Consider the following 17,734-nt stretch of genomic DNA (forward strand, 5'->3'; position numbering starts at 1 on the left):
AAGAAGCAAACATGAAATTCGTGAAATAAATCTAAAATTTTTCAATTTATATTATCTGTCCGTACGTGTGTGTGTGTGTGTATGTGTGTGTGTGTGTGTGTGTTTGTGGGTATGTGCATGCGTACGTGTATGTGTATGCGTGCGTGTGTGTGTGTGTGCTATATTGTGAATTTGTTTAGCGTTTCCTGAGTTAACTTCTTAAGAAACAGTTAGGCTTGGCTTGTTGAACTCAACTAATGTTTTATACCCATCTGGAAAACATTACAACTGAAATGTGATGGCGTTGGCTACTTTCAAATCAGTCAGCCGGGAGTAGGTTCCGAATCTTGGCTGTAACCGAAAAAATTTTGGCAACGGCATGGCATGTGCCGAATGAGTGTACTACCAGATGTATTTCTTGTCCATGTTTATAAATTGCATGTTTCAAAAATCAAATTTTTTTCTAGACGCATTTTTCAGGCATTTAATATAAATTTCATGATTCGTTAGCACAAATTATGGAGCATTTCTTTTGAAAGGTCAACCTATTCTATCAAAACGTGAATATCGTAAAATTCGTTTTCAATTGAAACTATGTTGGTTACTGTAAATGGTAGTATTGTTTTCAATAATAAAAGTATATATTTATGAAGTAATTTATATGTGTACTTCTTTTTAGATCGATACTCATTCATATGCTCATTGATTCATTTATCTATTGATTCATTCACTAATTGTATAATACTTGTATATATCGGATTATTTCGTATTTTCTGATTGAATGTACCATTAATATGCGCATATGAGAAAAGTTGTGCAATTGTTCAACCTCTATGAAGAATTATTTATAAGAATTTTTTCTTTGCAGTAAAAAATGAGAGTTGTCCTGAATTTAGTTTGTACATTTACCTTCCATCCATCCATCCATTCGTCCATTAATCTAATCATCCAACCATCCATCTATCTAACCATCTATACATCCATCCATCCATCCATCCATCCATCTATCCATCCATCCATCCATTCATTCATTCATTCATCTGTCTAACATTCCATCCATCCATCCATCCATCCATCCATTTTTCCATCCATCCATCATATGGATGGATGTTTGTCCTTATTTATTAATGCCAGCCAGCATCATCATTCACGAGTCAGCCGTTCATTCATGCGCATGATCTATAGTGAAGCAGGATGCACTAGAAAGCACGCCAACCAAGCAAGTAACACCATCTACACTTCTCCACAAGAATTTTCATAATTTTACTCTCCACAATTTTTCTCTCTACGTTACTTTTTATTAAATTTTTTGGTTTCATCCCACGTGACCGCCGCCAAGCATAATTCATGGCACTCAATCATTATTCATAAACCTCATTAACCCCATAAAGTCAACTAAATTCCACTTCGTAACGTTTAATTAATGACGACAAGAGCTTTTCGTCAAAATTGCAACATAGGTCACCAAACTTTCACGCACGTTTAATAAAAACAATCACAGACCATGCACCACAAATCTGTATTACTTGCTTTTATTAAATCAAAATTTAGCGTTTTGATTCATTGCTGGTTTGTTTCTTTGTTAAACAAAATGTATCAACAGTTATTAACAGCTCTTTCAATTATTAAATTGTCACATTTCACAACAAAATTTATTTGCTTGAATTTTTATATTTATTCTCGTTATTTTAAAAAATTATATATATTTATTTTTCTTTCTACAAACTTTTCTTAATGAAATGCGATCATGAAGGATCCGTGATAAAAAAAAAATTGAACATTAACTCTACGGGTGTGAGTGAACATTTTTAAACATTTACAACAAACAAAAAAAATTGTAATGTGAAATTATTATATAATGGAATTTTAAACTTTTGTGTCGTAAAATGATCGTTATTATCATGCTGATATGAACACCATTATTAAGAATTTTAAAATATTAGCTATACTTCTTTATTTAAATAAATATGGAATTATGAACTCTCTCTAATACATGTACATATGTAACTCTATTAATAACAATTTTGTAATGTTCTTTCAAAATGCCTTGCTTCTTTAAGGAAGTTTTTACATTGTGTCAAAAAAATTTTATGCCATAAATATTTTATTGTTTAATTATGTCGTGTAAATACAAATAAATTCGAAATTGAGTAGTCAAAACTCAAAAAATATTATGTGAAATTTAAAATCATGTTTGATGTAAATTGTATATATTAGATACATTTATGTGACATAATATTTGCATATGACATGAAAACGAAAGCGAATTGGTTTCGTTTGTTCTGACTTTACGATAATTTTCAAAGTTTTAAGCCTTCTTCATAGGACTGAAACTAAATATAGTGAATGAATGAAAATCAGCTTTGTAAGAGATGAAAAAAAAATTTTGACGGTAATGAGTTTTAAAAACTAAAATTATATTTATGAAAACTTATAAATATTTTTGTTTTTGTTTTTTATGGTTTTCAGCTACATTTTAAAATGGTGATGTGGCTCAACGTTATTTTGAGTCTTGATTTGTTCCACTGCGTATTTTTAACTAACGACGACAGAAAATAAGTAATAATGATAAAAAGTGATGATAATAATAAATAATGATAATAATAACAAGTAACTCTCAATAGCAAGCGATGTCATTTAAACATTAAGGTATTATTATTTAGCACCGGTCACTGGTCGATATTCATCGTCATTGTCAGGGATCTTATTTATGGCTGCTGTGCGGTCAGTTTATTGATCAGGAAACAATGCTTAATGTTTCAACCAGCACAGTAACTTGAACATGTTGTGGATGACAGAAAATTTAATAAATCTTCTTAAAACTTCATCTTAAATATTTAATTGTTCTATTAAAATTAAAACAATAAGACAGATTTCACGTTGTCACCAAAGACAAAATTTTAGTCGCCTAAGGAGAATTAATTGAAAAACAGGCGTTGTTATATTTTGCAAGCATTTCTTGCATAAAAAATTAATTTGTATCAACTGTATAAAACTTGTCTTTCCAAACAATGAGTTGTTGAGTTACGCTTTTCCACTGCCGTTAGCCTATCATCATTCGAAATCACGATATCACCATTCTCTTATAAGTTTAGAAGTAGAATATACATACAACACATACCTACTCGCTTAAATAATAACGTCGGTTTCAAGTAGAACAAACCCAGCCCAAGTTACGAAAACCAAGAAGCAGAGTGCACAGTGAACCATCATCAATCAGCTCGTGTGAGGCCGAGTGCAACTGTAGCAGGCACTATTGTGTAGAGAAAATGTGATTACGAAGCAATATGCGCTTGGATGTTAAAAAGTTTCAGATGTTTAAACTTTACATGCTTGTTTATTTATTTATTTATATATATTTATTTGTTTGTTTGTTGGTTTGTTTGTTGGTTTGTTTGTTGGTTTGTTTGTTTGTTTGTTTGTCTGTTTGTTTGTTTATATTACATATACACTCGTATAAATTTCAAATAAATGAAAAAAGTATTTATTTAAAAATTCATGGATATTTAAAAAAAGTTGAATGTAATTGAGAATATTTAGAATAAGAAATATAGTGCTAATAAAAATTTGTTAGTTGCTATTTTGTTGATGTGACATCTGGAGACTCGAGAGACATCATGCATATAGTGAAGATCTACTGCTTGGTTCGTTGGTGCAAAAACAGAAGGTTTTAATTTTGATCTTGCTATATGAACGTTTAAGGAGCCCTGACGCTCAGCGCTAAATCTTCTTTACGATGATTAGAGTTAAAATATGCAGAAGAAGAGGCAATATCCACACGAATATTTAACATCTTATTATTGCAACCAATCTAATTTACTTTTAACTAGCCAGCCAAAAAAATCTTTGTACAAAAAATTGAAGAAAAGACGTAACTATATGCAAATTAACTTCAAGTTTAAAAATGATCGTTCCAATTTTTAAGCGAAGAAATCTCTAAAATGCTTGCAAGATGAATCTTATTACATTATTAATTTTCTTTACTTGCAGTTACACATAGTAGATGACACTTCTAAAAAAATGTTAAATAAAGTAACATTTTTTTAGAAAATAAATGATTTTACTTGAAAAATTATCGTTTAAGTCTGTATGATTTTTTTGTTCAATTAATTATTTCATCGAATGGTTTCAAATGTTTCTCATGTTTCAAACAAATTTTCACTTACATCATAATTGATCATCTAACTGGGACTAACTTGAAAAATAATTATAACTTAAATTTCACTTTATTATTTTCAATTTATTTATTTGATGTTTTTTTTCGACTATTTTATAATTATAATTGAAAAATCTTCGCCAAAGATGAAGTTTAGTTTGGTTAGATCTTGGAAGAGGCAATAACTAAAATTGTGTTTTGCTCTCATTTTGCACTCAACAAATTTCACATTATTATTATTGTGCTTACATTAACAATTATTTATTCAATAACGGTAACAAAGCACTGAGGCAAAAAATTTTTATCACGTATATTTTTATTATATATCCATTGTTTATTGTGGCACTGTTTTGTTGGTGGTTGACAGAAAGACACAAGATTTTACCAACAACAACTCTTCTATGATGAGCGTGTATGCTGTGAAAAGAGTTGATTGGAATTTGCACCATATGGAATATAATTATTTTATGGTTTGATATTTTAAAAAAATAAACAAATTATTTCAACAAAACTTGTCTGCTGTGACTCATTCTGTTTCACTCCTTTGGTTCGAGAGAAAAAATTCTCTATTTTATTTTTTAAACACTCACAATTGGCGTTATGAAGCTCACAACAGTTCTATATTTTTGAAAATTTAAATATTTCATCAAAAAATTTAATACTTTGAGTTAGTAAATGATTTTTTTATATCATTGCAATGCAGGTCTTGGTACAACCGTTCCAATCATTAGGAAACTCAAAGACGATATGGAGGAAGATTTGTGCTGCGTGGTCTCTCGCTCTTCTATTCGCTCTTCCTCAGATATTTATTTTCAGAGAAGTCGGAATTTTTTTAAATTTACTTAAAAATCAAATGCAAAATTTAAAAAATTAGCAGTCCTATCATAAATAAAAGTCCAATAAAAAAGATTTCAAAAAAACTTTCAAACTTTGGATTTTGATATGCAAATAAACACTTATTTACAAATTGAACAAAAATAAATTGAAATAAAGGAAACAACTGAATTGCATTTCAGACATTGATCTACGACGTGAAATCCACGAAAAGTATTCCTTCTTGTTCTAGTTCAGGATACACGGAGGAATGGCAGAGGAAGTTGTACGTGACGTTCCTCACCTCGTACATCCTCATCATCCCCACAATCGTCATGTCCTTCTGCTACATCAGCATCATCAAAGTCGTCTGGTTGAGAACTTCTGACGGGAACCAGCTGAATGTACCAAAGATTCATTTCGTCACCTCACGCAGGTCTGCCAACACGTCGGACAGCGGTGGCTGTTACAATCCATCGCCCCTCCCGCCGCCACCATCGCTACAAATTGATGGTAGTCTTTTTTTTTCCACCGGTAGTTATAATATCAACAATGACAGCTATGTTTCTCAATTGAAAATTTTTCTTAAAAACAGGTGGCGATGATATTTTGCAATCAAAAATTGAAAAAATGGATGCTAACGGTAAAATGCATTCGCAATATCAGACGATGCAACAAAATTCCTACAACATTCAAAACAACGGCAATAAAAATAACACTCAATCTTTCTATCGACAACAACAGCAGCAGCATACATCAGCCATGCTTGCAGTTACGACACTACGCCACAACGACAGGACGATGTCGACACTTCGATATCAGGCCATGGCCTCGAAACGCAACGTCGTCAAAATGACGCTATCGGTCATAATTTGTTTCGTGGTATGTTGGACACCATATTTTTTTATTTTGCTAGTTAGAGTTTACTCTAATTATCAAATAAAATTTGAAGAGGCAAAAAAGTTTAGCGAAACACTGGGACTTCTACAAAGTGCTTTGAATCCTTTCCTTTACATGATTTTCAGCAAAAAAACATTAAAAAATATCTGCTGGAGAATAAAATGCGTCAAAATTTGCGTAGAACGTAACCAAATTCAAAAGGTTGGTTCTGGCTACAGTAGCAGTAAAAAAAATAACCAAAATGTCATACAGCTCGAATACAAATCTCGTGTTTCTCTTCTCAAGTGCTGTAATGAAAGTGACAACAGAAGAATGCACGTTTCCAAAATTGAACAAGGCGGCATCAACAAACGTTTTGCAATTTTTTTTTCAAAGTTTTCATCCGATCGTTTAAAGAGCGATAGATTGCATCAGGAACTACCATTTGCAGTGAAGAGGAGTGTGACATCCTCCAGCCACGACTCCCATTCCCGCCCAGCACATTCCGCCGACGAAAACGCAAGCAGGCAGCAGTCCAGCATTTCCAACAACAACAAAAGCATCACCATGGTAGCTTCTTCAAAACATAAGCATCCGATGAAACGAAGAGAGAACAAAGTTTTGTTGACTAGTTATTTCGTGGACCATCCGTTGAGACAATGCACTTCTGCCACGAATTCTGAAAACAGGAATGTGTGTGTAGACCCAGATATCGCCCTCACCAGACCGAGTAGAAGTTGCACGAATCTGGATCGCTGTCATAAGTTGAATAGCTCGAGTACCAACGCAAACAAACACGTCAACAATATTCACATAAACTACTACTACGGTTGCGATCGCTACAATGAGAATGTTGGTAGGTCAGGTAGGTCAGGTAGAAATGTGGTCTGTCCATATCTTGAGGACAACATTACTTTAGAAACAAAGTGTACAATTTTGGGTCGAAATGGTATGTTGAATAAAAACGCAACTAATCACGCTACAAACAACAACCTGACAATTGATTGCAAACAACATCCTGCAAATAAAAACACGATGATCGCCAATGATGAAGACACCAACGGCGTCAACATTAACAACTTCAACGGTGATCCTGTTTCAAACAACAACAATCATATTAACAACAACAGACAGTACAACACGAACAAAAACATATTCAAGGACATACTCAAAGAAACACACTTGAAAAGATGTAATGGCCCACACTGCAAAACACATATCCATGCACACAACGACGCACACAACAGCATACCCAACGACGCACACAATGACACACTTATCGATACACGAATCCATACGCAAGACCCCACACTCAACCACATACATAACACCACAAAGATCAACACTGACATTAACATACCCAACGACAAACACTCCAACGTGTGCATTGACATACAAGACGACACACATAAAAACATCAACATTAACACACAGGATGACAAACTCAGCAACACTGGCATTAACCTACAAAACAACATACCGGACGGCAAACACAACAATACTGACATTGACGTACACAACGACACTTCCGACGAAAAACACAACGTCCTCTACAGTGGTAAGCACAGAAACATTTACATTAACAAACACAACGACCAAAACGAAGATATTCATAATAACGCACACAACAAACACACCAAAAACTGTCCACACAAGAAAACTCACAAAAATGCATGCCTCGTAGACAGCCTGGTACAAGTGCACAAAAATCCCCAAGTTCCTGCCAGCATCCCAAATGATGGCCACACAACAACCAGAGACTTCAATTTCACCACATCAGGTGCAAACAATAACAGCAACAACAACGGTAACAACAATAGCAACAGTCGCACCATTAGTGAGGAAGCTGATATGAAGCAAAATGAAATTTTAAGTATTAGCACCAGCCATCCAATAACTGAGAAAGTTTAACAGATTGCACTTGAAATAAAATTTACGAAAGACTATTGCTTTTAACTTATTGTCATTTTTGCTTCTGTTGTTATTATTATTATTTATTATTATTACTATTAGTGGTGGTAGTAGTAGTAGTTGTAGTAGTATTAGCAGCAGCAGTTGTAGCAGCAGCAGTAGTAGTAGTATTATCACCATCATCTTTCCAATAAAACAAATTTATTAATTTTAATTATCAGTATCATTGTGACACTCGCAAATGTGGATACGTTTCAACCACATTAAAATAAAATTATAATAACTTACAACAAAGCTAAAATACTATAACATTATTACATCAAATTATCGTAAAAAAAATTACAACAATACTACCGCAAAATATTGTATTGTAAGATAAATATCAAATCGTAATTAAAACTAAATTATTATGGTATAAATAACAACATCGTAACAAAAATTTAACTATTTTATAACAATTTTATAACAATATTAAGACACATAACTACTGCAAAGTCGGTTCTGTCCTGCGAATTATCCAAAATTTTGTGATTTTAATTTGAGATAATTTTCAAAGTTCTAAAAATGATGACCACTTTTTGCTAATTCCCGTAATCCAGTTTTGATGGGAACTGACTTTCAAAACCAAATTTTAAAATTTATGTAATTTTTTGGCTGATTCCCGTTTATATTTCACAGAGAATCTCCAAAGTTTTCGTTTTTCATTGTTTGTTGGGAGGATATATCTCTACATTTCCACTTTTGATCCGCTACTGGTACTACTTCCCGAGTTTACGTCTTTATTACTCAAGAATCACACGCTTTTCTTCAAAACAACTTGCCAAATAACCTCGCGCGCTTTTCTGAAAAAGTACGAAGCCACTAGAAAAACAAACTTTATTGACATGCAGTAACCGACCGATTATAGTTAAAAGTGAATTTAATGCTTTGAAATTTAGTAAACCCTTACCATAACATTGTCAGTTTAAAAAAATATTTGTTTAGCTTTGTGATGAAATGTTTACAAAACCTTTTTCTAAACAGTTAAATTGTTTATTAAAATACTAATTATAACGTTAAAAACTTAGTCTGTATAAACAGAATGAATGTTTCAATGTACAAACAATCTCGTGACTCAAGAATATAAATATAGTACGCTCGAAAGGTAGTGTCACAAAGTCCATAGTGGTGTGGTCATGACCACTCTTATTATTATGCACTATACGTTACTGCTACTTCATAAAGGTTTCTCTCTCTTCTGCGTTTGCTTCAGAAGTTTCAACGACAAACATACACAGCGTTATGAATACGCGTGCAAACCACGCATCACACACATTGCATATGATAGGCTGGGATCTCTTTGTATTCGAACCCAGTCATAGCAATAGCAAGACCAGGCGCCTTTAACCATTGAGCCATCACGCCTTTCATTCGTGTGGTGTGGTCGTTGTAGCAATAACGAAAACATCTTTCGCATTATAAACCGCAGAGCTACCGATAACAAATTTTCTCATAATTTAAAGATTCTTGTGTCATGTGTTTATTATTATTATTTGTTTATTATTTTTGTTGTTGTAAGTATTTTATTTTTTTCTTATTACTGTTTTTGTTTTTATCTTGCTGTCGGTATTATTTCTTTGTGATTTTTTTTCTGCTCATAAAACATTTCAAATTCTTATTTCCTGACAAACCTAGATGCGTGGTGATGTTCATACCTGTTTGGTTTGTGATTAAATATTTATTTTTTCATAAAAGATTGTTTTTGTTTTTAAACTGAATCGTTGAAAATCATCATATCGCTATTTAACTTTGAACTTTTATTACCTCTGATAAAACTATTATAAATTTTAACTTTGGTTTAGTCTATAATATTTTATTGTAATGAAACCAGATATGTGATATGAAAAAGTATGGAAGTATAAAATGACATGAATTTGAATGGAAAGCCGAATGCATTAATAAAAGTTTGAAACCTTAAAATGTGTCATTGAGTGTTACACTGAAAAATGAGTCTGTATGGAAGAAAGCAACAATGGTAATGAATCGACGAGTTTTGTTTTGGCGCGAAAAAATTCCTTTTGTTCTTGTTTCTGAAATTTTATCTTTTTATATTTATTTATTCATTTAAGTTTTATTTGTCAAGTTGAAGTTAAGTTTAATACGTTTAAGCCTTTAACACATCGGGTCATCAAGTATTATGTAGCCATTGTAACACGTTTTAAAACCATTTCAATCTGTAAATGGTGAAATGTGGTGAAATAAATTCAATTTATACTAAAACTGTTAAATACAAAAGTGATCAAAACTGGTAATTATTTTTTAAATGAACATTTGAAGGAAACAAACTATTTGTTTATTCTTTATACCAAAAGAAATGTTTTTGTTATTAGTATTTCTTATTATTACATCAAACGTTTAATTCGTTAATAAATTAATGATTTGATGAACGAAATATATGAGGGGTTTACGCGTTGAGTGCAGTGAATGAAGCAGTCCATATTTGATGGAAGGTATGGTCATCGTGCAACTTGTGAAGCTTTTAAACTTTCTAATTATGGAAAGTTGTATTGAAGTAAAATAAAATAAAAGTTAGAAAAACAATTTGTCGTAGTCGTCAAATAAATTGTGTTTTGCACAAAAACTGAATTTTCAACAAACAATTCATTCAGAGAAGCGTGAAGTTCCCATCCGGTGGGTAGTGATATGGTTTTTTTTATTTTTTAACTTTTCGGCCTCTCATAAAATCCTTCAATTATTCTCTGGAGTGGTTTCTTAATTGTTTTTTCCATGGAACAAAAAAATTATTGCAAAAACATTTCAACGTATGCAAACAACGGAAAAACAAAAGCAAAATGATAATGATAGTGATAATGTTGACTTATAAAGCGACCTGGCAAGCGACTGAGGCGCCCTCGAAACAAAAAACATTCTCTCAGACGTTTGAAAACGTTCTATCATAAGCATATTTAACATTATTTTTTTAAAGTTTTTTAACTTTAACATTCAAAGGAAGAGAAATTTGAAATAATGTGTCTCAGATGGCGTGTTGAACGGCAATAAAATGATTGCGAAACATTTCTTTTTTTATAAAAAAAACTTCATTTAAAAGTGATGCGTAAGGTACCTACAATTGAACAAAATAACGGGAAGACCGCATCGAAATTAATTTAAAAATCAATTGTTTAATGTATATTGAATGTCTAAAATTTAAATTTTTTTATTTTTATAAAGTCTTGTGAGAAATAAAACAATAAAACCTAAGTTCGTTTTATGTGAATTAAAATTACAATTATTTAAAAAACACGTAAAAAAAACAGGTTCGTTCAATAAAAGTCAGAAACATTTAACTTGTAATTATTTGTTATTCATCGTCTGTAGAACCGTTTTTTAAAAAAATCATCACCGCGCGTAATGGATTCATTTTGTCATCTGAAAAATTATGTTAATTAACTTTTTATCGATGTTTGAACTAACACTGATATCTGGTGTTTGGTGTTGATTGGCATGATATCAAAGTTGCGCCGTAAAAGAATTTTAAAATTATTATCCTCACACACCTAACATGAGTTTAATTTATTTTCTAATGAATATGAAATGTAATCAACCATGAAATACGTAATGTATACTGTGATTAACCGAGTGAACAGTAGGATCGTGCTTTTCGTCCTTTTTCTTTGAGTTTTCTTGCTCAGCTGGCTTTTCCCTGTTAGAATTTGTAGTTAGTTGAAAATTTATATTTTCTTTGATAATTCAGTGAAAAATTTAGACGCAGGCAAACTTACTTGCTCTCATCAGCTTTCTTTCCGTCAGTTGAATGCTCGTTGGTTTCTTTATTCAAGAACAAAGTTGAATTTTCTACGCTGTCCTTCGCACTTACATCGCTTTGTTTAGCTTCTGCCTTGCTTGCTCCTGTGGACTGGCTTTCGATTGCACGGTTCGTTCCGTTCCCATCTTTCACGTCACTCATTTTCACATGTTCATTGTTTAGTGATCTTGTCTGGTTGTTTGTTGCAGCTTCGTCGTCTCGCTTCTCTTTTAAATTTTGTGGGATTGATTCTGCATTGCTGCTATTTTTGTGTTCATCGGTGGAGATGTCGTTGGGAGTCTGCAAAACGTGCTTCGAGATTTCTGATGTCACATTTTCCTTTGCATTCAAGATCTGAGAAAATTGTATTAAAAGTATAACAAATGATGCTAAACTTTTTTTATAAAACAAAACTATTTGTCGATTAAAACTGTCCATAAATAATTATAAAATGGCAAAAAGGATACCACTATTGCTTGAAAGAATAGAAGTGCAAGAAGCTTGCCCATTTTCTATTTCGATAACTTAACTTTTAATTAAAATTAAAGAAAGTTTAATAAGTTTGTTAAATCTATCTGAAAAAATGACATCAGTTATAATTAGAACGATTAAAAAATTTGACGAACATAACTGTGTACCTCTGTTTTCTGAATGCAACGGAGCAATGCAGTCCTCTCTTAAATAATTTTTCAGATCATATGAGAAAGTGAAAGGGAATAAAAATGCTAATCGCTCTGAAGACTGAACAAATTTCGAGTATTCAAATGAAACAAATATGCAAAATTTTTCAATCTCGAAATTTTATAACTTCGAAGCATTTCAATCTGAAAATCATTTGAATATCACAATAAATTTTCTGAGAGAAATTTCGAGATAAATATTTCCAGTGAACTACCACTTTTGTTAAAATTTTCTGCTAAACGTTGACACGATTATCCAACAGTCGGTCATGGCACGTTTCAATAACAAAATTAAGATGAGATTTAACAAGCGTTAAATCGTTGAGCGTTAATATGCAATTTAGTTTGTTTTTCCCAAATTTATCCATTTTGTTCAGGTTTTGACGTTATAATCACGTCTTTATTCAACTCCTTCACTTAAATTCCATACCATAAAGCTAACGATAAACTATTTTAAATAATAGAAAATGTCAGTTCAGTTTAATGCACCATATTCCCTGAATCCAAACTGTACATCTGATACCAAATGAAGCTGAATTCAAAATTTTGAACGTGACCACCTCATGAACGAAGTCTTGAACGTGACCACGGCGCTCATAATTGAAGGCCTAATGTGTCGGTATTAAGGGTGATGAAAATTTTCTCATGTGCGCTTCAGTTTTATTTTATTTCCACTGCTTGTTCCAATCCAACAATTGAACTAATAGCTTTCATTTACGCTTCAGATGATGCTATAGCGGATTTTGCACGATCAATTTTAAATAAAATTTGTGTAGCCCACTAGCCGATTCATAAGCACTCCCAACAACTAATTACAAATTGTGAAAAATGGGAATTTCGTTTTGAAAGATGTTGCTCTTGACATTTGAAACGGAAGTAAGGAGAACTTTTTACATCAAACCACTCGTGACAGAGTTAATCACAGTTTTTCACAGACGAACTTCATGGCATCAAGGTTTCGAACAAAGAAATTTAATTTTGATCTTTAAAAAATAATTAAACCGCAGTTTCAAAACTCCAAGAGATATTGTGTAGATGACAACATATTAGCTTAATTCAATTAAATAGTTGAAACTTTTTCTAAAAAAAATGCTAGGTACATTTATAACTTTTAATAAACATTTTGTTATACATGCCAAAATTTTTAACCTAATGATAAGCGAAGAGACAATCAACCGAAAACTAACAAATCAATACAATTAAAGAATTTAACAAATTAATAAATTATCATAAAATTATAAAAAGGACATAATAATTTTAAACGAAAGTTTAGTTTCACATGACGCACCATGACTTAGAGATGAACACAACACGTGAAATAACAAAAAAAAAATCTTAAGTGACGTGCTAAAATGTGAGAATGTTAAAAATTTTGAGATGTCGCACAGTGAATACGCACCAAAAATTATTCAGATATGTTCAACTCAGTTTTCGAAATTTAAACTGCTGTGTGTGGTGAATGTTCAAGTAATGAAGAAACACAAATACAAAAAAAATAAATAAATATAAGAACAACGTGGGAAGAATATCATTCGAAAAAAGATGAAATGCAGTTTCTATTTAAATGAAAAAAAAATTAATGCTACAAGAAAAAAATTATGATTCTATGTACAGTAAGAAGTAATTTAAATTACAAATATAAGTAAATGTACGCAATGTATCATTATTAAAAGTGAATGACGAATGTATAATAAATGAAAGAACGAAAAATTGTGATACAATCGTACGAACAACAATCACTGGCTGATAAGATGACGTGTGAAGAACGAAACAACAACCAAACAAGATTACCCTAATGCTACTACCAATTAGGTATCCACAATCTTATTACTATTACTTTAAATTCGTCGCCGGAAACCCAATCAGAGATGGAAAATTATTAATAGCTAATTTCGAAAATTGAATGGCTAATGAGAATACAAAAATTATTAGACATGAACCTTATAATTAAGTGCATAACAACTGTACGATGAATAAAACTAATGATAAATAGATACTAACAACAACTGTTAAGATGGTAATAACAAATGTGTTCAGTAGTACATGCACATACAAACACACATACACACACACACACACACACACACACACACGCACATACACATTGTATACAATCACTACTACACGTGTAACCACAAAAATAATTAAGTTCAGTATATTTGATAATGCAATAAATAAGAAAAATGTTAAAGAAAAGTTATCACATTGGACCACACAGTATTTAGAATGATGACGTCATTAATATTTGATGATGATTAATGGAATTTGTTTAAGACAAATTGAATGAGCCAGCAATGAAAGCTCAGTCATCATCATCATCACCATCATCATCATCACTATCATCATCACCATCATCATCATCATCATCCCCATCATCATCGTAATATTACTGCGTGGTCACGATCATAAGACGTCAATGATATTGATCATGCTATCACAGGAATTGCTTAGATCTCCATAGTCACCCACCATGTCCAACTGACCAACTGGAGAAAAATATAATTGATAGCATGACAAATTTTTCATTAAACATGATTAAGAACATTTTTATATTTTTACGTTATTAGTAGTTAAAGCAGTATTTCATGAATTAATATAATAAATGAACTTATTGATAAACAAATCAACCAGCCACCCAACCAACCGAACGGTCAACCAACGAACCAATCAATTGATCAACCAGCCGACCAACCAACTGACCAGGGTCAGGAGAAATGGACCCTGCAGTGAAGGGCGAAGAGGACGATCCAATGGATGAGTTGCTACATTCACTGCTAACCGAATGACCCAACCTAACTCTGTAAGCCAGGGAGTTGGAGAGGACCTGCCTCTTCCTCCATTTCAGTGCTTCCTGCTCCTTCTTCAGTTGCAGGAGAGTCATCTGCAGCTCATTTCTATGTCGAGTTATGTCCTATCAATGCGTTCGGTTGTTTTATCAGTCAGTGTTTGAACGTTACAATAATATATAAAAATAAACAGGTCAAAACTTGAAAAATTATAACAAATCGAAATGAAATGGAAACCCACAACGATATATTTCCTCGATTCCACGAGGAGTTCCAGCAAGGTGTGCCTCGACGAGTCTCTCCTCATGGGAACGACCTCGCGGAGAGCTTGGGAACACTGCCTCATGTGCGCACGTCTACAATTTAATAACTTCATTATTAAACGGTCATTTCATCCTCAGTCATTATCATAAGCGTTTATAGGCACGGGTGACCAGCCGAGGCACATAGCAGAGCGCAAATGTTGGCAGTCCCGCGTCATTTCTATCATTTGCCATGTTTATTTTAGGCTCATAGCTTTCAACTCTGTTGCTACTCACTTTTGTTATGTGAGCTCCCATTTACCACATTAACTTGATCTTATGATTTCAAACGTTCTACGTTTCTTCACACAATCACTGCTATCCTTTTTGCCTAGTGCACCAAAGTACAGCCTCAAGTTCATCTGTTCTCATTTTTTAAATCTTAAATACGATTGTATTTCCAAGTTGAATTCTGTTGTTCATCTTAACATTTGCATTTATGTTCTGTTTAGTGTTCTAAAGTCTTCTACCGACATTGCCCATGTTTAGCCTCTGTAGAGCACACAGCTTCCTATGCAAGCTATTTATATTCGCTCTTGTAAAATAATGCAGATGTCACTTCTAAAAATATATTCCAAGCTGCTTTCATTCCATTTCCAACTGCTCTAACCAATCTACTCCCGACTCAGTACAACTTTTAAATAGCAGCAAATCGCAATTCTTTTAGAGCCATTTTTCGCTTTGTAGTTTCTACTAGCTTACATTGTTTGGTACTTTGCAATGGGCTTTCTCCAAATCCACAGACAGTAAAGTAATAAATATTGAATCAATTGTTCCATTTCCTGATAAGCCAAAGTGATTCAATTAAACCATACTCAAGCCACAGGCCTTTGCTATCTTTTGTACACTTTACCTTTTATCAAACTTTTATATTTATAAAAAAAATATAATAAATAAATATAATTTTATATAATAAAAAAACTAATGAAATTTAATTGATTTTATTGCAACTCAAATTCCAAGAATATCAAAAAGAGGGTGTCAGAAAATATTGTGAAATTTTGCAAGCTGATTATATGAGAAGAATCAGAAGAATGAAAAGATCATAAGGAAAGGACCAAACAACAATCACTGAGAAATATCATATAGATAGACCCACCACTGAAAATTAAAATAAACTGAAAACCATAAACACTTATGAAACCAACAAATTATTTAAACAATACAATCAAGCTAGCTAGTCTTGTAAAGACAATTACCTACTATAATGCCTTCTATAAATAAATTCAACCCCAAAATTGGGTTAATTATAATTTGCTTGAAATGGTCTCGAACTTAAAATATAAAAATGAACAAAAATATCAAATGTAACAATCTATTGAAAACAATTAAAAAATAACCTTTTCTTCTCTAGCTCATTATGGGACACTCTACAAAAAGTTATTTTGTCTATTTGTAAATTATATTTTATTCTTAAAAATGATAAAACATCTTTGCAAAATTACATGGAAAGTTAAAGATTTGGAAAGAGATCAAAAAGATCACAGATTAAAGAGATCAAATAGAAATAAACACGGTCCTTAATCATATTTGCAGACAATGTTAAATTTTATATATTGTTCAAAAACTCACTAAAATCATGAAAACATGACATGGTTTAAAGTGAAATTTCGCAAGAGAAATTATACATTCCAATGAATCATCTTAATAGTAACAATTTGAAAGAGGTCTACCAAATTGTACAATAGCCATTACCTTTTAATGTAAACATAACAATATTTGCATACTTTTATCAATTTTTATAGCTAAGCACCCAATAAACCAGAGTTTAACAAATTAACTACTCCAAATTTTTCCCTCAAAACCAAAAGCATTAACTTTGCAAGAATATTTCATTAAAATTATTCTTGAAAAACATTTTGTGCACAAATAAATTACTCAAAATCTGACATTTCCTAAGAAACAAGAAACTTACACTTAACTGTTTAGTAATAATGATGAAAAGACCAAAAAAGTTATAAAAACTTGCTTGGTTAGTGCAACTTTCTTTACTTTGGTTTTCCTTTTTGGTTTAGTAGATGTTGGTTGAATGGTTGTTTTTATTGCATAACAAGAATGTTGGTGACTTAATGCATATTCATGATCAGTTTCTGTGGATTAAAATGATAAGAAATATATCAATAAATTGCTCCAAAGATATATAGTTAGGTATTTGCTTCACCGTAAATTTTGGCAAAGAGAATTTTTGAATAAACAAAAATTGAATCCACTTTGAAACATGCTGTAAAATTCACCATTACCAAATAGCATAAAATCTTCATGTTTAATATTTCAAATATTTTCTGGTCTTTTATAAACCCCCCACCTCATTCATGCTGATCAATCATTGTTAAGCAGATTAAGCATTTTTCTTCACCTCTTGCATCTAACTCCATTTATTACATATAGCCTCATATGGTGTTAAAAACACATTTGTGCAAAATGTATCCCCATATGAAAATGTT

At 32.0% G+C, this 17,734-nt stretch overlaps 4 protein-coding genes across 4 annotated transcripts in view; 1 reads left to right on the forward strand and 3 right to left on the reverse strand.

The window, feature by feature from the left end:
* The window catches only part of HELRODRAFT_77874 (hypothetical protein), a gene marked incomplete at both ends in the record, with an annotated part of 41,631 nt that extends 35,636 nt beyond the window's left edge, over positions 1-5,995 (forward strand). The window contains 3 exons of the mRNA XM_009018303.1: positions 4,839-4,955; positions 5,152-5,384; positions 5,746-5,995. Coding sequence (XP_009016551.1) covers positions 4,839-4,955; positions 5,152-5,384; positions 5,746-5,995 — 600 coding nt within the window. The remainder of the gene's footprint in view (positions 1-4,838; positions 4,956-5,151; positions 5,385-5,745) is intronic.
* Positions 5,996-6,954: 959 nt separating this feature from the next.
* HELRODRAFT_135773 (hypothetical protein) lies at positions 6,955-7,400 on the reverse strand (the record flags this gene model as incomplete). The annotated part of the gene is given in 2 exon segments (XM_009018304.1): positions 6,955-7,280; positions 7,292-7,400. Coding segments are annotated over 2 exon segments (435 nt in total), but the record flags the coding sequence as incomplete, so codon positions are not given.
* Positions 7,401-11,317: 3,917 nt separating this feature from the next.
* HELRODRAFT_171595 (hypothetical protein) lies at positions 11,318-12,031 on the reverse strand (the record flags this gene model as incomplete). Its single annotated transcript, XM_009018305.1, has 3 exons — positions 11,318-11,420; positions 11,500-11,876; positions 11,990-12,031. 3 exons carry the CDS (start codon positions 12,029-12,031, stop codon positions 11,318-11,320), a joined length of 522 nt encoding a protein of 173 aa, XP_009016553.1.
* Positions 12,032-12,672: 641 nt separating this feature from the next.
* Positions 12,673-15,891, reverse strand: HELRODRAFT_191421 (hypothetical protein; the record flags this gene model as incomplete). Its single annotated transcript, XM_009018306.1, has 5 exons — positions 15,767-15,891; positions 15,442-15,746; positions 15,230-15,416; positions 14,982-15,113; positions 12,673-12,810 (listed from the first exon to the last, which is right to left on the reverse strand). Exons 3-5 carry the CDS (start codon positions 15,362-15,364, stop codon positions 12,673-12,675), a joined length of 405 nt encoding a protein of 134 aa, XP_009016554.1. The 5' UTR covers positions 15,365-15,416; positions 15,442-15,746; positions 15,767-15,891.
* Positions 15,892-17,734: the final 1,843 nt, after the last annotated feature.

Source organism: Helobdella robusta (genome assembly GCF_000326865.2).
Source record: "Helobdella robusta unplaced genomic scaffold HELROscaffold_21, whole genome shotgun sequence".
NCBI classification, from domain to species: domain Eukaryota; kingdom Metazoa; phylum Annelida; class Clitellata; order Rhynchobdellida; family Glossiphoniidae; genus Helobdella; species Helobdella robusta.